Source organism: Symphalangus syndactylus, chromosome 14 (assembly GCF_028878055.3).
Source record: "Symphalangus syndactylus isolate Jambi chromosome 14, NHGRI_mSymSyn1-v2.1_pri, whole genome shotgun sequence".
NCBI classification, from domain to species: domain Eukaryota; kingdom Metazoa; phylum Chordata; class Mammalia; order Primates; family Hylobatidae; genus Symphalangus; species Symphalangus syndactylus.
Window position 1 is genome coordinate 50,838,446 of NC_072436.2, and position 20,126 is coordinate 50,858,571.

A 20,126-nucleotide genomic window follows, 5' to 3' on the forward strand; every position below is an offset into this window, starting at 1 on the left:
ACAATTCATAAAGGAAAGAGGTTTAATTGACTCACAGTTTAGCATGGCTGGGGAGGCCTCAGGAAACTTACAATCATGGTAGAAGGTGCAAAGGAGAAGCAAGGCACTTTCTTCACAAGGCAGCAGAAAGGAGAAGTGCTGAGCAAAGAGGGAATAGCCCCTTATAAGACCATTTTGTGAGAACTCACCATCATGAGAACAGCATGTGGGAAACTGCCCCCATGATTCAATTACCTCCACCTGGTCTCTCCCTTGACACGTGGGAATTATGGGAATTACAATTCAAGATGAGATTTGGGTGGGGACACAAAGTCTAACTATATCACCCTTCCTGTGACTTCTATGACTTTTTTTTTTTTTTTTGAGCCTAGGCTGGAGTGCAGTGGTGCAATGTTGGCTCACTGCAACCTCTGCCTCCCAGGTTCAAGCAATTCTTGTGCCTCAGCCTCCCCAGTAGCTAGCACTACAGGTGTGTGCCACCATGCCCAGCTAATTTTTTGTATTTTTAGTAGAGATGGGATTTCACCCTGTTGGCCAGGCTGGTCTCAAACTCCTGACCTCAGGTGATCTGCCCGCCTCGGCCTCCCAAAGTGCTGGGATTACAAGTGTGAGCCACTGAGCCCAGCCGACTTCTATGACTAAACTGTAACATTTGTCTCAAGTGCTTCCTCGCTTTCTGGCCAACAAGCTGTGAAATGCTCATCTTGAGGCCAGGCGCGGTGGCTCACGCTTGTAATCCCAGCACTTTGGGAGGCTGAGGCGGGCGGATCACGAGGTCAGGAGATCAAGACCATGGTGAAACCCCGTCTCTACTAAAAATACAAAAAAATTAGCCGGGCGTGGTGGGCGCCTGTAGTCCCAGCTACTCGGAGAGGCTGAGGCAGGAGAATGGCGTGAATCTGGGAGGCGGAGCTTGCAGTGAGCCAAGATTGCGCCACTGCACTCCAGCCTAGGTGACAGAGCCAGACTCCGTCTCAAAAAAAAAAAAAAAAAAAAAAAGAAATGCTCATCTTGTACCTTTCCTACCTTTTATTTGGAATCAGTCATTCCTCAAGTAGCCGTGGCTCCTTTTTTAATGGGTATTTAACTGATATATGATACATATTTAATGGCATTTAGGGACCACAGTTTAGGCTGTAGGGGTGCTCATTGTTACTGGGTTGTCATTGCCTCTAAGGCTTTTCAAGTAAGTGTGAACCTAAAAAGTGTGTGTGATGATAAAGAAAAATAATGAGTTCATACTGACTTTTCAAATTCAACCGTAAAACTACATAGTTATAACTTAACTTTGATTTTATATTTGTTTTCCTCTTATACTGAAAATCTTGATTTCTAACAATGTTCCCATAATTGTTTGTGTGTTTATCTAAGATATGTACACACACACCATTTCTAAATAATGTCAATATTGCTGTTAAGAATAGTTGAATGAGATTTTAAGGTTTTGAAGCTCTATATGGTGTTAGAATACATTTAACTACAGGTGTACTTCCTTTTATTGTGTTTCACTTTATTGTACTTTGAAGATACTGTATGTTTTACAAATTGAAGGTTTATAGTAACCCTGAACTGAGCAAATCTGTTAGCACTATTTTTCCAACAGTGTTGGAATGTGTTCACTTTGTGTCTCTGTCACATTTTGGTAATACTTTCAGTAGTTCAGACTTTTTCATTATTACTATGTCTGTTAATGGTGATCTGTTATCAGTGATCTTAGTTGTTACTGTTGTAATTGTTTTGGGGTGCCATGAACCATGGAAGACGATGAACTTCATTGATAAATGTTGTATGTGTTCTGACTGCTCCACCCACTGGGCCACCTTCTTCTTGGGCATCCCTATCTCCTGAGACACAAAAATACTGAAATTAGACTAATTAATAACTCTACAATGGCCTCTAGTGCTCAAGTAAAAGAAAATGTCGCATGTCTTTCACTTTATATCAGAAACTAAAAATGATTAAGCTTAATGAGAAAGGCATATCAAAAATTGAGATAGGCTGAAAGCTAGGCCTCTTGGGCCAAACAGTTAAAGTTGTGAATGCAAAGGTAAAGTTCTTGAAAGAAATTAACATTGCTACTCCAGTGAACATGTGAATGTGATAAGAAAGCAAAACAGACTTATTGCTTCTATGGAGAAAGTTTTTGTGGTCTGTATAGAAGATCAAACAAGCCACAACATCTCTTTTAGCCAAAGCCTAATCCATGCAAGGCTCTCACTTTCCTAAATTCTGTGAAGGTTGAGAGATGTGAGAAACCTGCAGAAGAAAAGTTTGAAGCTAGCAGATGTTGGCTAATCAGCTTTAAGGAAAGCAGCCATCTCCATAACATAAAAGTACAAGGTGAAGCAGCAAGTACTGATGGAGAAGCTGCAGTGAGTTACAATATCCAGAAGGTCTAGCAGAGCTCATTGATGAAGGTGGCCACACTACACAACTGACTTTAAAACAATGTAGATGGCCAGGTGTGGTGGCTCACACCTGTAAATCCCAGCACTTTGGGAGGCCGAGGTGGGCGGATCATGAAGTCAGGAGATCGAGACCATCCTGGCTAACATGGTGAAACCCCATCTCTATTAAAAATAAAAAAATTAGCCGGGCGTGGTGGTGGGGCGCCTGTAGACCCAGCTACTCGGGAGGCTGAGCCAGGAGAATGGCATGAACCCCGGAGGCGGAGGTTGCAGTGAGCCGAGATCGTGCCACTGCAATCCAGCCTGGGCGACAGAGCGAGACTCCGTCTCCAAAATAAATAAATAAATAAACAAACAAACAAATAAATAAATAAAACAGTGTAGATGAAAGAGCCTTCTGTTGGAAGAAGATGCTATCTAGAAATTTTAGAGCTGGAGAGGAAAAGTTAGTGCCTGGCTTCAAAGCTCCTCTTGATAGGGGCTAACATGCCTGGTGACTTCAAGTTGAAGCCAGTGCTTGTTGACCATTCTGAAAATCCTAGGACCCTTAAGAACTATGGTAAATGTATTCTGCCTGTGCTTTATAAATGGAACAACAAAGCCTGCATGACAGCACATCTGTTTATAGCATAGTTTACCGAATATCTGAAGGCCACCGATATGATTTGGGTGTTTTGTCCCCTCCGAATCTCACGTTGAAATGTGACCTCCAACGTTGGAGGTGGCCCTAGTGGGAAGTGTTTGGGTCATGGGGGCAGATCCCTCTTGAATGGCTTAGTGCATAGGTCCCCAACCCACGGGCCACAGATTGGTACCAATTTGGTACCAATTTGTGGCCTGTTAGGAACTGGACCACACAGGAGGAGGTGAGCGGCAGGCAAGCGCACATTACTGCCTGAGCTCGGCCTCCTGTCAGATCAGTGGTGGCGTTAGACTCTCATAGGAGTGTGACCCCCTATTGTGAACTGTGCGTGTGAGGCATCTAGGTCAAGTGCTCCTTATGGGAATCTAACCAATGCCTGATGATGATCTGAGGTGGAACAGTTTCATCCCAAAACCATCCCCCATGGTCCATGGAAAAATTATCTCCCACAAAATTGGTCTCTGGTGCCAAAAAGTTCGGGGACTGCTAGCTTAGTGCCATCCCCTTGGTGATGAGTGAGTTCTCGCTCAGTTCACACGAGATTTGGTTGGTTAAGAGAGCCTGGGGCCTCTCCCTTCTCTCTTTTCTCCTCTGTCTTTCTCTCTCTCTCCTCCTCTGTCTCTCCCGCCCCCCTCCTTTTGACACACCTGCTCCCCCTTTGCCTTCTGCCATGATTGTAAGCTTCCTGAGGCCTCACCAGGAGCAGATGCTAGTGCAGTGTTTTCCATATAGCCTGCAGAACTGTGAGCCAATTAAACCTCTTTCCTTTATGAATTACCCAGCCTCAGGTATTCCTTTATAGCAGTGCAAACAGACTAACACACCTATTGTTGAGACCTAATGCTCAGAAAAAAAAGATTCCTTTCAAAGTATTACTGCTTATTGACAATGCACCTGGTTACCCAAGAGCTTGATGAAGATGTACAAGGAGATTAATGTTGCTTTCATGCCTGCTAATACAACATCCATTCTGCAGCCCATGGGTCAAGGAGTAATTTTGACTTTCAAGTCTTATTATTTAAGAAATGCATTTCATAAGGCTGTAGTTGCATAGATAGTGATTCCTCTGATTCATCTGGGCAAAGTAAATTGAAAACGTTCTGGAAAGAATTCACCATTTTATTTTTTGATTTTTTTATTTGTAGTACCTTTATTTTAGGTCTTTAAAAACACCTTTAAATTTCACACAGCAAATTTTAAATCATTTAAGGATGCATATTTGAACAGTGAATTTAATCTGTGTTCCTTGAAAATTTTTTTTTCCCTGCAAACTTTTAAAATGAGAGTACAATAGTATATTATTTAAAATTAAACTGGGGAAAAACACAGGCACGCTTTTCTCCATTGTTTACTACTCTGATCTAGACCTTACTTAAATTTCTAAAATATGTAATACCTTTCATCATTCTTAAATTCTATTACCAAATAATGGTTAGTGTTATAGAAAGTTATTCTCCAAATACCCAAAGCTTTACATTTACTTAATATCTGAGAAAATATCACCTACCAATCAATAACAATTAACTAAAGAATGATCACATTTCTACCCTCCCCACAGGGCCTAATAACCAGGCCTTAAGGCCAATGCTTATTTATTTGTTTATTTATTTTTGAGACGGAGTCTCGCTGTGTCACCCTGGCTGGAGTGCAGTGGCACAATCTCGGCTCACTGCAAGCTCCGCCTCCCGGATTCACACCATTCTCCTGCCTCAGCCTCCCGAGTAGCTGGGACTATAGGTGCCCACCACCACACCTGGCTAATTTTTAAAAATATTTTTAGTAGAGACGGGGTTTCACCGTGTTAGCCAGGATGGTCTCGATCTCCTGACATCGTGATCTGCCCCCCTCAGCCTCCCAAAGTGCTGGGATTACAGGCTTGAGCCACTGCGCCTGGCCTGGCCGATGCTAATTTAAATTGCCTGTTATTGACTGAGACAAACCCCCAAGAATTATATGCAGAATTTACAAAGATACTCATAGCAATGTATCTATTACAGGCTTAGGTACAGTGTTTTAGAATTAAAAATCCAAGTTTAATATGTATATTGACCTCCTGGGGTCTTTCAAATCCATATTATTTAGGCTTATATAGATAATTACAGTAACCATTTTTAAATTTGTAATTGTTTGATACCTGGATGATAAAGGCAGAAATGTAATTCTCAAGTCCTTGAAATTAATGTAATTAAAAGCTTAGCTGACTACAGAATAGGTGAGGGTTTCTTAAAAATCAGATTTGTTGGCTGGGCGCGATGGCTCATGCCTGTAATTCCAGCACTTTGGGAGGCTGATGCAGGCAGATCACCTGAGGTCAGAAGTTTGAGACTAGCCAGGCCAACATGGTGAAGCCCCGTCTGTACTAAAAATACAAAAATTAGCAGGGCATGGTGGTGGGCACCTGTAATCCTAGCTCTTAGGGAGGCTGAGGCAGGATAATTGCTTGAACCTGAGAGGTGGAGGTTGCAGTTAGCTGAGATCGTGCCACTGCACTCCAGCCTGGATGACAGAGCGAGACTCCATCTCAAAAAAAAAAAATCAGATTTGTTTTTAAGACACAGTTTTGTCATTACTGGTAGGATTGGTTGGTCACACAAGATATTTAATAGTATTTAACATAACATGGCACAGAAAATTGGTTAAAAAATGTTTTTTCTAATTAGGTAATGTAAAAACCCAACATGAACTTTATGTAAGATTGGAATATATCTTCAAATTCATGTTTTTAATAAAAATGTAGGCCGGGAGCAGTGGCTTACGCCTGTAATCCCAGCACTTTGGGAGGTCGAGGCGGGTAGATCACCTGAGGTCAGGAGTTCAAGACCAGCCTGACCAATGTGATGAAACCACATCTCTACTAAAAATACTAAAAATTAGCTCGGCGTGGTGGTGGGTGCCTGTAATCCCAGCTACTCCGGAGACTGAGGCAGGAGAATTGCCTCAACCCAGGAGGCGGAGGTTGCAGTGAGCCGAGATCACGCTATTGCACTCCAGCCTGGGCAACAAGAGCAAAACTCTGTATAAAAAAAAAAAAGTAAACATGCTCTGTATATAAATGTTGTATTTAGTTCCTTGTGTCCAAGAATGTTATCTATAAAACTGAAAGCAGTAAGAATAGTGAATAATTTAATTTGCAATTCTAAAAACATGACTTGAGAAAAAAAATCGCATAAAATTTGGTTCAAAGTTTAACTGCTATGTTTAATACAAACCAGAGTGTTTAAATTCACAATACAAGTTCTATCAATCTTGGGCATTTTTATATTATTTATATGAATATTATCAATTTTATTGATATTATTAACAAATACTACTTTCATTGCACCTTATTTTCTAGTCATTGGTTTTTTTTTTTTTTTTTTTTTTTTTTGAGATGGAGTTTCGCTCTTGTTGCCCAGGCTGGAATGCAATGGCATGATCTCGGCTCACTGCAACCTCTGCCTCCCAGGTTCAAGCAATTCTCCTGCCTCAGCCTCCTGAGTAGCTGGCATTACAGGCATGCACCACCACGCCTGGCAAATTTTGTATTTTTAGTAGAGATGGGGTTTCTCCATGTTGGTCAGGCTGGTCTCAAACTCCCAACCTCAGGTGATCTGCCCACCTCAGCCTTCCAAAGTGCTGGGATTACAGGCGTGAGCCACTGTGCCAGGCCTTTTTTTTTTTTTTTTGAGACGGAATCTCACTCTGTTGCCCAGGCTGGAGTGCAGTGGCACGATCTTGGGTCACTGCAAGCTCCATCTCCCGGATTCAATGATTCTTCTGCCTCAGCCTCCCGAGTAGACTACAGGCGCCCACCACCACGCCCGGCTAATTTTTGTATTTTTAGTAGAGACAGGGTTTCACCATATTGGCCAGGCTGGTTCCGAACTCCTGCTCTCATGATCCACCCACCTCGGCCTCCCAAAGTGCTGGGATTATAGGCGTGAGCCACCGTGCCTGGCCTTTTTTTTTTTTTTTCTTGAAACGGAGTCTTGCTCTTGTTGCCCAGGCTGGAGTACAGTGGCACGATCTCTGCTGACTGCAGCCTCCGCCTCCCAGGTTCAAGCGATTCTCGAGCCTCAGCCTCCTGAGTAGCTGGGATTACAGGCACCCCACCACCATGCTCAGCTAATTTTTGTATTTTTAGTAGAGACAGGATTTCACCATGTTGGACAGGCTGGTCTCGAACTCCTGACCTCAGGTGATCTGCCTGCGTTGGCCTCCCAAAGTGCTAGGATTACAGGCATGAGCCACCACACCCAGCCAAGTTATTGTTAAATAGTAGATAAGGCATACGGTTCCCTAAAGTGCTAAGATATCATCCAGTGGGTTATTTGCCATTGTTCCTTTTCTGCCGTTTCTTGTTGGCGAACTGTATCCTGTGCTGCTTGGTGCATTTTCTCTAGTTTTACCAGAGTCAGAGATTTTAAGGGTAAAAATTTGGGTTTACATACCACCACTGTGGTTACATCTTCCAGAGACAACTACCTTTGTTTTGGAAGAACTTCCTGGAACACTGACTTCACTTCCACCATATCTGAATTGCTGGATACAGTAAGTTTTTTCCTGAACGTTCTGGTCTTTTTTCTGCAACTTTTGACATCCAACCCGGTACTACCAAGATGACTGAGAGTTCTTGACTCAAGCCTACAGAAGAAAAGGTGCATCCCTTCGCAGGTGTCTCAGCTGCTGCTGCAGGTTATAGTCAGGATTTGCCATTTTAGATGCCTGAGGCACATTTGTAATTCTTAGAAGGTCGTCAAAATACCAACATTAATAGGAGTTTGGAAGAAGTTGATTCTAATCCTCATGGATGACTTTGAGGGCTTCAGGGGTTCAAGGCTTCAGGGGAGGGAGTCACTGCAGATGTGGTGGAAACAGCAAGAGAACTGGAATTAGAAGTGGAGCCTGAAAATGGGACTGAATTGCTGCAATCTCATTAAACTTGAATGAATGAGGAGTTGCTTCTTATTGATGAGCAAAGAAAGTGGCTTCTTGAGAGGGCATCTACTCCTGGTTAAGAGGGTGTTGAAACATTGTTGAACGCTTCACACATTGTTGAAATAACAACAAAGGATTTAGAGTATTTCATAAACCTTAGTTCATAAAGCAGCAGGTTGAGAGAATTGACTCCAAATTTGAAAAGTTTTACTGTGGGCAAAATGCTATCAACAGCATCTTCGTGAAAAAGAGAGTCAATCATGCTAGAAACTTCATTGTTGTCTTATGTTGAGAAATTGTCACAGCCACCCCAACTTTCAGCAACCAGCACACTGATCAGTCAGCAGCCATCAACATTAAGGCAAAACCCTCCATCAGCAAAAAGATTACGACTTGCTGAAGCTCAGATTATCATGAACATTTTTTTAAGCCATAAAGTATTCTCTAGGTAAGACATGTACTTTTTAGAAGACATAATACTTTCGCACACTTAATAGACTGTACAGCATACTGTGAACATAATTTTTATATGCATTGTGAAATTTAAAAACCTGTGAGTGACTCACTTAATTGTGATATTTGCTTTATTGTGGTGGTCTAGAACCAAACCCACACTATCTCCAAGGTATGCCTGTCCCTAATCTCAACGTCCCCCACGACAATCTGTGAAAACTGCGTTCTTCAAGTTTGGTCATCTGTGATTGTCACCACTGCTCTCGAAGAGAGAACATTTTACTCTTCCCATACAGTATTTGGAACAAAATGCCTTAAAGGCCAGTACAGTACCTTGTCATGGCTGTACGTCTACCTTATAAGAGAGGAGGATTCATTATTTTAATAGACAGCTGGTTGTTTAGATTTAGCCAGGTGCATTTGCTGTAAGAATTGGAAGTCGTAAACACACTGCCAGCCAGAAAGCACCTTCCTCCCATAGCCACTGGCTGTGTCTCCAACACCATACAAATACATGGTCAGAGGCCACCAGAAACAGCAGGAGAGAGGAGATGGGAGGATTCATAATAATGCAATTGCACACTTCATAGACTACAGTATAGTGTCAATATAACTTTGATTTTTTTTTTTTTTTTTGGGATAGTCTCACTCTGGAGGCTGGAGTGCAGTGCTACTTGATCTCCGCTCACTGCAACTTCTGCCTCCCGGATTCAAGAAATTCTCCTGCCTCAGCCTCTCAAATAGCTGAGATTACAGATGCATGCCACCACACCTGGCTAATTTTTGTATTTTTAGTAGAGACGGGGTTTCGCCATGTTGGCCAGGCTGGTCTCAAACTCCTGACCTTGTGATCCGCCCGCCTCAGCCTCCCAATGTGCTGGGATTACAGGCATGAGCCACTGTGCCAGGCCAGTATATGCACTGGGAAGGCAAAACATTTGTGTGACTTGCTTTATTGTGATATTTCCTTAATTTCATGGGTCTGGAATTGAACCCATAATATTTTTGAGGTATGCCATACATATGTGTAATCAAAACACCAATTAGTTATTTTTTCTGTGTAATTATTTTAATAACCCAATAGTTAACTTTATCCATTTTGATTTTTCCCCCCATATTGATTTAATCTTATGTAAATACCATATTTTTCATTCCTAAAGGTTTGAGTTGGGTCTTTTTAAATGTCTTCCATTTGGCTTAACAGGCCTGTGCCTTCTTCTACCATTTGAACAAATGGAGTATATTTATATTTATTTTATTTTATTTTATTTTTTTTGAGACGTACTCTTGCTCTTTCTCCCAGGCTGGAGTACAGTGGTGTGATCTCGGCTCACTGCAACCTCCACCTCCCAGGTTCAAGCAATTCTCTTGCCTCAGCCTCTTGAGTAGTTGGGACTACCAGCACCTGCCACCACGCCCAACTGATTTTTGTATTTTTAGTAGAGACCGGGTTTCACCATGTTGGCCAGGCTGGTCTCAAACTCCTGATCTCAGGTGATCTGCCTGCCTCGGCCTCCCAAAATGTTGAGATTGTAGGCATGAGCCACTGTGCCTGCCTTAGAGTATATTTATAATAGCTGTTTTATGTCTTGGTCTACTGATTCTATTTTTTGTGTCATTTCTGACTCTGTTTCTACTTACTGATTTTTCATTTGATCATAGATTATGTTTTTCCTGTGTCTTCTATTCCTGCTTTTATTTCTGAAAAGTGTGTCTAATGGTACTAATACAAGGACATTTTAATGACCACTTCAATTATAAATTAAAAGGCTATTTTACTTTTACTGTCCAAGAGATTAAGTTTGTCTGTTTTTCACTTTTAGGACTCTTTAATTTCACTCGAAGGCAAAAAAAGCCAAGGAAATTTTGTAAAAAGAAACATTTAAAGCTTATTTTCTTAAACTCTATAGTGAGAAATATACCCGACTGAAAATCTTGTAAATCATGATGATGGGAGGATCATCGAACTTTTTTATGTTCTTGTAAAGATACTGCTTTCGACTTACAGATTAGATGTTACAGTATTCACTTGAAGAATGTCAGCTTTCTGAAAATCAAAGGCGTTTTGTTCCAACCCTTTCCCTCCTTCATTTGTAATTTTTGCTTGAATTCTGTGATCCTGAGTTACCCTGCACAGGGTGAGTGTTGAGTGAGATTTGGGAATGACATTGCCATGACAGTTAACTTTTAACTAGCTCCTTTGTAGTCTGTATGGCTTTTAGCCCAGGCATTTAGACAGTAGATGGTTAGTGTTTGGCCTGTAGAGAAATGTCTTGTCATTTCAGAGGAACAGATCTGAACTATACACACAGAATGCCTGTTTCATTGTTGATTAGGACTTAGGTGGCTGGAGAAGGCACTTAATTCATTGGATATTTACTGTGCAGAGAGAAGCAGCTGCTTTTGAAAACAAGCTTGGATCAAGTTCTTTGTGGCAGTGTCCATGCAGGAGCTGTGGGCATAGACAACGAGATGCTTGTTTTATTTCCTGAAAATACCTCTGGGAAAAACCTAAGAGAATAAATATTGTGTGTGCATTTCAGTGTGACTCAGCCACTGCGAGCTTCCATCCACGACGATGTCATGGGCAGAGCCAGGCCTGAGTCAGATGAATTGGCTTTCGGGTTGGTTATTTTCTTCACTTTGCTCTTCTCACCTAGAAAATTAAAATACTGGCAGCTACCTTGTTTTTTATGTATTTTATGGAGATAAGTGATATTATGTGTATGGTATATGGAACAAAATTCCTGACACATGTCAGACATCCAGAAAATGTCCTCTGTTGACCACCTCTGGTTGCTCTTAGAACATGGATTTGGTTACTCCTAAGTCATCAGTGTTTTTTGTTTTGTGGTCTTACCTGAGGTTTCTAATACTGAATTTTAGTTTTGCAGAGGCATTTATAACTCTGACTTTTGACTTCTTATGTGGTTGACGTTTAAGATTCACTGGACTTTCATTTTCTTAGAAAATGAAAAGGTCTTTTTTTTTTTGAAAAATTGGAGGTCTTAATAAGACAGGCGTAGTTTCGCTAATTGGACTTCCATGACGGTCCACAATATTCCTATAAATTTTGGTTTTAGACAGCTGCATTAGTTTGCTAGTGCTGCTCCCCACCTCTACCCCCTCTCCATCCCCCTCCATACACTGAGTGGCTTAAATAACAAGCATTTATTTCTCACAGTTCTGGAGACTGGGAAGTCCAGGATCAAGGTGCCCAGCAGGGTTGGTTTCTGGTGAGGTCTCCTCTCTCCTTGGATTGCAGACAGCAGCCTTCTCTCTGTGTCCTCACATGGCCTTTTCTCCGTGGATACACTTCCCCGGTGTCTCTTCTTATAAGGACACCAGTCATGCCAAACTAGAGCCCTGCTTTAATGACCTTATTTAACCTTATACCTCCTTAAAAGTACCATCTCCAGACACACTCCCATTGGGAGCAGGGTCTTCAACATGAATTTTGGGGAGACAAAATGCAGGCCATAATAGTGGCTGTCCTCTGTCTTGGTTTTGGAAAGTCAGTGAGAACATTGCTGTGGTACTGAGTTAATTTGTAGGCTTTTTATCATCCTGCGTCTTCAATGGATGACACATTCTCACTTTCTTGTTTTCTATTCTCTACCCTTCCCACTGCTTGTATGTCTGTAATGCAGTGGCTTTCAATTTTTTTTTTGACCATGACCTACAGACAGAAATATATTCACGTGTGTGTGCACAACTCTAACACATATTTTACAAATCAGTAGCTGTCCTTAGGAGTTTGCATGTATTCTGTTTTCTATTATTTTTTTTTTGAAAAAAGGTATTTTCAGATGTGCTACTTTATGTAATTTGAAAAACTGCTGTAGTATAGTTTGAGAACTGTGATATGTGACATATATTAAAGGATTTTCCCTTTTAATCTTTCGTGGTGATGGATGTGCAGTCGGCTTGCATTGATTTGTGGAATTTATGGAACCCATCATAAGACTTTCCTGCAGAGGAAATTATAGTCTGGAAAATTTTCCTGCCATTTGGCAACTTTTGTAGGAAATAGAAGCCAGTAGGGTGGAAAAGTTTCATCATATTGATTGTCTTTGCTGGGAGAAGCATACAGTTATGTCTTATATTCAGGAGCAGGGTAGATTGGAACAAAAGCTTACTATAGCTCAGTGATAGATATTTTTTATGTGTGGTTTATTTTCTCTTTTAAGATGTGGGTTTGTTTTTGTTTTAGAATTATCTTTCTCTATGATAAGCTCCTTCCCAATAGGTAGAATTAATTTTGTAAAGAACAAAAGTCTAGTTTTTTGATGACTTTGTCTCAAATCTTAATTCCATAGGGATATATTGTGTTGGGGCTTGATGATAATTTATTCATGTTATCTGAAGTTATCAGCTGAGGAAGACACATGTGGTTAGCTGGTATCAGTTAACGGTGTTAGCCCCTGTGAGCTTAATAGCAGGATAAGTGAAAACCTGTATCAGGTCGTCCGAAAGGATGCATTTGGGAGGATGGGAGTAGAGGGAGAGAGCTCGCTGTAAGTGGAAGCACAAAGTATCTCTTTTAATGCCCAGCCATAGCAAGAACTGGGCCTGAGGATGATGCAAATGATACTTAAAAATTCAAATTAGCAGGGCTGGGCGTGGTGGCTCACTCCTGTAATCCCAACACTTTGGGAGGCCAAGGCGGGCGGATCACGAGGTCAGGAGTTCGATACCAGCCTGACCAACATGGTGAAACCCCGTCTCTACTAACAATACAAAAGTTAGCCAGGCATGGTGGTGTGCGCCTGTGGTCCCAGCTATTCGGGAGGCTGAGGTGGGAAAATCACTTGAACCCAGGAGGCAGAGTTACAGTGAGCCAAGATCACACCATTGCACTCCAGCCTGGGTGACAGAGACTTCATCTCCAAAATAATAATAATAATAATAATAATAATAATTCAAATATAGCTTTTTATGGAAGGATCCTAGGGTACTTCGAGGTTGTAGAGAGTCATTTCATGCCCTGGTTTGCCCTTCATTTGATATGATTTTGGACAAATACTTGAGCCTCCATTTCCTCATTCAGTCTTCATCACAGATCAGTGAGATAGCATCTGGAACAGAGTAGCACCACAAAGGTGAGTCTTCTCCCTGCTTTAGTTCTTCTTCGTTCCTGCAACTCTTGGTTCTCTCTTCTTCTGGATCAATGAGTCCATGAAAACAAATAGCAAAAGATCGAGGTCCCATAAAACGCTCCCTTTTTAGCTTATTCTTCACTTTTTTTTTCTTTAAGTATTCTGAGTAACAGGTTTTATTGTAATGGATAATAAATGATAAAGACCTAGAAAGAAAAGGTCTTAAAGTACCAAGGAAAAGCAGAGCCCTGGGCTACCCCAGGTGCTTGTGCAAGATTATCAGCTTGGGTGGAACCCGACTTAGTGATGTGATAGAGAGACACCATTGCTGGCCCACTAGGTTTAGATGAGGGTGTTCTTGTGGCTGACACCTACACACCTGCCACCTGGGAGCACTGAACAGGACAGGGAGACTTAAGCCAGAGGCAGGTAAACCACATGTACCCCTAAGTCGGGCCAGCATGGCGTGTGTTATAACCAGCTGAGGAACCAAGCAGACGCTCTGGGCCTCAGTGCAGGTAGGGAAAGGTTGGAAGCTTCAAGAGAGTCATGCTGGGGAGCCTAGAGTAGCTGGATTTGATTTTGTTTTAAAATAAGCTTTCCCGATTGTAAGAGGGATGGGGAGCCTGAAGGACCAGGGGTTTCGTGGCACCACAGGAGCCCTCCCAGATGGCAGGAAGTGGAGAGCAAGAGGACCGGGACCCCTCACCTCAGAGGAAGCTTCTGCTACACCTGAGTGGGCTGCTGCTTGGGCTTCTGTGATCCATGGAGAGCAGGACATGGGAGGTGGGACTGAGGGGCAGCAGGGCAGGGTCACTGACCAAGTGCTCTTGCTGTAGGGACCATGAGCACACTCCTACAGGAGTCATGGCCTGTAAATAGAGACCTTGGGCAGAGAGAAGCCTGGGCTGGCCCTCCCAGCTCTGGTGAGAACACTGGCTTTAGTGATGACTGAAGGATACTGCTTTGGCCGATGCCTTGCCCCAAAATTGGGAAAATACAAAATAAGCACCATTGTTTTAAACTTTCATTATTCCTTATGAAGTATTTTATTAGATACTTCTTTTTATTCCTTCCCTAAGTGCCTTCTCAGAACAACAGTCCTACTACAGATAGATGTTTTTCATTCTCATGGACTCCAAAGCAGCCACAAGTCCAGAGTCAGTCCCCTGACACCTTCTTGTGTGGTGTGTTTATATTTACATTCCAGGGAGAGGAAGGCTGCACATAACATGCGGAGAGAAAGATGATGGAGCAAAATGCATGCCTGGCTTTTTTTTTGAGACAGAGTCTTGCTCTGTCATCCAGGCTGGATTGCAATAGCGTCATCTCGGCTCACTGCAACCTCCGCCTCCCAGGTTGGAGCAATTCTCCTGACCCAGCCTCCCAAGTAGCTGGGATTAGGGGAAGCCCACCACTATGCCTGGCTAATTTTTGTATGTTTAGTAGAGATGGGGTTTTATCATGTTGGCCAGGCTGGTCTCAAACTCCTGACCTCAAGTGATCCACTCACCTCGGCCTCCCAAAGTGCTGTGATTACAGGCATGAGCCACCGCGCCCGGTCCATATCTGGCTTTTGGGTAAGTGGTGTGTGGCTCCGGGCACCATATCCCTCTCACACTGGCTAGATGATTCAGCTCTGTTGTTTGTCTAATTTCTTTGAGGTTAGAATATCTCCTGCTTCCCATTTTGGAAACCTGCCTACAGTAGAAACACCTGATGCGCACGTGCCTTTTGTTGTCCAGGACTGTGTGTGTTTCTAGTCGGTGGACCTTACTGAGCATCTGCTGTGTGCCAGGCCCTTCATGAGGAGCTGGAAATAGTCCATGTGTTAAAGTGCCCATTGTCCAGTAGAGATGATGAGAATAGAGAGGAAATACAGACAACTAAAATGACTAAGCTTTTTGCTTAATGCTTTAATAATGTGGTGATTTTAAAAAATTGTCACTGAAAGAAATGAATTTACGCCTGTGATTTAATGCTTTTGTGTTTCTGTTTTAACGTGTACTATAAGACCTCTTTTTATGTATGTTTTTAACGGTCATTGCTGTAAATGATATGAAGTATGCATTTGTAAGCTGTAAATTTCCTAGGCTCTTGCTTGTTGTGTTGCAGCGATGTTGGGTGCAAGTGGCAGCCCCTGGCCCTGGCAAGAGGCTCTTTCCTCCATGGACTTGGGCTTCAGTACCTCCTGAAGGGACCCTTGTTTTCATGGGAGAACTTTGCAAGGCTGCTCAGGATTGGTCTGCTACTCGGGGCTTGTTCCATGCCAGAGTAGCTGAATAATTAGAAATGTTTCTGTCATTTGAGTGGAGATGGTCAGAGTTCTTTGCCGTAGTAGGGTGGGTGGGATGGTCATAGAACAGTCCCAGCGGTAACTCACTTGGCCACCTGGCCCATCTCTGTGGCAGTGGGAGTGACACTTGCACATGGGAGGAGCACCACTGCCCCGATGGGGGTGGCTTCCTTTTCATCTGGCAAACTGTGGCCCGGGGTATGAAAGGCAAGATTTTTTTTTTTTTTTTTTTTTTTAAGACAGAGTCTCGCACTCTCGCCGAGGCTGGAGTGCAGTGGTGCCATCTCGGCTCACTACAAGCTCCGCCTCCTGGGTTCACGCCATTCTCCTGCCTCAGCCTCCCGAGTAGCTGGGACTACAGGTGCCCACCACCACACCTGGCTAATTTTTTAAATTTTTAGTAGAGACAGGGTTTCACCGTGTTAGCCAGTTTGGCTCGATCTCCTGACCTTGTGATCCGCCCGCCTTGGTCTCCCAAAGTGCTGGGATTACAGGTGTGAGCCACTCCGCCTGGTCAAGGCCAGATGTTTTAACATCAACATGGGGATACACAATATTTGGAAAATGAGTTCATGTTCTAGGAATTACTTCTATTGCATTTTTTAATCTCTGTATCTTTTTCTGTTCAAATCCAGGTGCAACATTAGAGGAAATCAACCAGCACTGGGACTGGCTAGAACAAAATCTCCTCCACACCTTGTCCGTCTTTGATAATAAAGATGACATTGCCAGTTTTGTCAAAGGGAAGGTAAAGGTAGGTCCCTTGAGTTTAATGTTTCTCACCATCTTTCCATCTTTCTTCCTTAAGACATTCCGAACACTGTAGCGTACTGTTTTTTCTACTAACTGAACTTTTTGGCTTAATATGTAATGCCAAATAAGTTTCATTTATCACCTGTCTTAACTTTGTAGTCAGTCTAGCAAAATACACCTGACATGTTAAAAAAAAAGACTTGGCTGGGCACGGTGGCTCATGCCTGTAATCCCAGCACTTTGGGAGGCCAAGGCAGGCAGATCATGAGGTCAGGAGATCGAGACCATCCTGGCTAACACGGTAAAACCCCGTCTGTACTAAAAAATACAAAAAAATTAGCTGGGCGTGATGGTGGGCGCCTGTAGTCCAGCTACTTGGGAGGCTGAGGCAAGAGAATGGCATGAACCCGGGAGGTGGTGCTTGCAGTGAGCCGAGATAGAGCCACTGCACTCCAGCCTGGGCGACAGAGCAAGACTCTGTCTCAAAAAAAAAAAAAATCTCAGGCTTAGTTTTTGTTACCCTTTACAGGAGTGAAGGCCCTTTTTTATCCCAGGAAAAAAAATAATGTTAAGATTTATGTTTTCGCAGAGCAACACATTATTTGACTTCTTAAATCACCTTTTTTTTTTTTTTGGCAGTTGTGACATCTTGTCACACTATTCTGTTGGATCTACCACTTTCCTCCTGCTAGAAGTGGATGTTTATTCTTAAAATATGTACATTAAATGTAATGAAAGCCAATTAAGTTTTGAGTTGGCAAGAGAGGAATATTTTGGGAGGTATCTGTGATACTTCCTGTGAGTTACAGTCTTATATAACTGGCCTCACTGCAATAACATGATGGGTAATCAGTACTTTAAAAGCCCCATTGGGCTGGGAGAGATGGTTTCTCATTCTAAATTTAACTCTCTCATTAAATACTTTAACACATTAGCATGTGATACAGTTTTCCTTCCTTAGGGTAAAACCTCCTAGCCCTTCGATTTTGTTTGTTTTCTGCAAAAAGCTTGGCTTTCTAATACCTCAAGTGCTATGGCTTTTAGTAAAGAGTGTCAAAGCAGATTTTTGATTTTGGAGGAACAAAATTTTTTCCTTTGGGAATGGGGGATACTTGTGGGATTTGGTGAAAGGGAAGGCATCCCAAGTCCAGCCAGCTTGACAATGTCTTCTTGGAGTTATACTGGCCTGTGGGGTTAGGGGGTGGGCTAGGCCATGGTGAGCTCGGGTCAGCTCTCATCCTGGCCCAGCCTACTGTGGCTCACTTCCCTGGGTCAGATCACACTGGGGTGGCTACAGAAAGGCCCCATTCAGCGCTGTTTTTCCACACTTACCCTGCGTTTCTTGGTCTAATGCAAGTTGTAGTGGTTATTTGATTTAGGTGTTGCTCTTCTTAATTTGGAGGAAGAAAATTAACTTTCGCTACAGTGATTTTAAAACAGTTTCTGTAGAATAAGAAAACTTGTCCTTGACTCTCCTAGATTTCATGGCTGGGGCCCTGGAAATTACACTGACAAAAGATTAACAAGAGAAAAACAGAGTTTATTTTTGTTGGTTGTTTTTCTGAGACAGGGTCTTGCTCTGTCACTCAGGCTGGAGTGCAGTGGTGCAATCGTGGCTCACATCAGCCTTGACCTCCCAGGCCCAAGTGATCCTCCTGCCTCAGCCTCCCATGTAGCTGGGGCTGCAAGCACACACCACCACACCTGGCTAATGTTTTTATTTTTTGTAGAGACGAGGTCTCATTATGTTGCCCAAGCTGGTATCGAACTCCTGGGCTCAAGCAATCCTCCTGCCTTGGCTTCCCAAAGTGCTGGGATTATAGATGTGAGCCACCACGCCCAGCCAAACAGAATTTATTTGAACACAAAAGCATGCCTATGTGTAACAGAAACTCAGTGATGAGTAACTCACAGGGATGGTTAGCACTTGGGCTTACATAGCATCTCAGCAAAGAACAGTGCATTTGTAGAAAGGTGACAAGACTAGGGAAAAGGCCTTTAGGCTTTTGGGGGCAGTGTACTGTGTGGGAAACTCATGGAAGCTAAGGATTATTTTAGTGAGGTTTGTTATGTAGATTCCTCTCAGGGCTGTTTCTGGACTTGGGAGGGTCGAGAGCTGTTTCTGGTGATTGAGAGTCAAAGTCCTCTTTCTGGTACAGGAGCAGGATACACCTTGATAAATGGACCTTCAAAAACAGGTCCTGTTTTTAGGCAAATGCCAGGGGAAGACAGAGAGCCTTTTTGGTGTTTGCGGTTTCTCAGTTTTCTTCAGCTCAAAATAATCCTTATGCCAAAGTGGCGTATTTTGGGGTGACATATTCTAGTCTGTGACACTTCGAAGCTAAAATGCTTTGAAAAATAAGTCCTGAGGAGGCAGGGCTGGGGAGTGAGGGGCCTGCCTGGTCTGAGCCTGGGAGTATAGCGTGACATTTGATCTCCCTTTCCTCTGGCCAAATCCTAAGGATCTGGGAATAGAGGCTTTCCTACTCATATCCTGAACCTTTGATGACTCTAGAAAACTTTTAAAAAATCCCTGTTTCAAGTTGTGCCTATAACCAGAAACCACACTTCAAGGAAGGCAGGGGTCAGCACCGCCACCTCATGCCTGCATCAGGAGCCACTGGGTCCCACCCTGCAGCCATGCCTGCTGCCTGTCTGCTCCGGAGCCTTCATAAAGACCCCTCCACGCCTCACTTCCAGGGCAAGGGGAGAGCTCAGCACTCATTATATATTAGATATGCTTTTCAAAAATACTCATCTCTCTTAACTAGAACTTCATTAATGTATAATGTCTTGTTAAATGAAATGTGGGAAATAGAGAAAAACATAATGAAGAAAATAAAAATCACTTGAAATTTCATCAGCCTCCAGATTTCTTTTAAAAATAATTTTAGGCTGGGCGTGGTGGCTCATGCCTATAATCCCAGCACTTTGGGAGGCAGGTGGATCATGAGGTCAGGAAATCGAGACCATCCTGGCTAACACAGTGAAACCCTGTCTCTACTAAAAATACAAGAAATTAGCCGGGCGTGGTGGCGGGCGCCTGTAGTCCTAGCTACTCGGGAAGCTGAGGCAGGAGAATGGCATGAACCTGGGAGGCGGAGTTTGCAGTGAGCCATGATTGCGCCACTGCACTCCAGCCTGGGTGACAGAGCGAGACTCTGTCTCAAAAAAAAAAAAAAATAATAATAATAATTTTAAATTACATTGTTATTTTAATGTCAATGCTTAGGTTTAATTTTGAAAATAGCTTATAAAGTAGTGCAGGGTTTGATAACAATACCCAAAAAGTAGTCTTGTCTTGAGGGACATAGCTTTTCATGAGACATACCTACAAAAAAAAAAAGGGAAATGTTAATAAAAATAAATTATAGAAGTATATATATGTGTGTGTATTTTGAGAGATGGGGTCTTGCTGTTTTGCCCAGGCTGGAGTGCAGTGGCTGTTCACAGGTGCCATCATAGTGCACTGTAGCCTCAAACTTTTGGGCTTACATGACTTTCCTGCCTCAGCCTCCTGAGTAGCTGGGATTTGAATGATAAATGTATTTTTATAA

General features: G+C 42.7%; 1 protein-coding gene and 1 pseudogene across 4 annotated transcripts in view; one reads left to right on the plus strand and one right to left on the minus strand.

Moving 5' to 3' along the window:
* Nucleotides 1-20,126, plus strand: part of TBC1D8 (TBC1 domain family member 8) — a 148,105-nt gene that overhangs the window by 75,675 nt on the left and 52,304 nt on the right. For all 4 annotated transcript variants that reach the window (XM_055243623.2, XM_055243620.2, XM_055243622.2 and 1 more), the window contains exon 3: nt 16,452-16,570. In XM_055243623.2, coding sequence (XP_055099598.1) covers nt 16,452-16,570 — 119 coding nt within the window. The remainder of the gene's footprint in view (nt 1-16,451; nt 16,571-20,126) is intronic.
* On the minus strand, nt 7,041-7,630 carry LOC129462178 (BBSome-interacting protein 1-like; annotated as a pseudogene).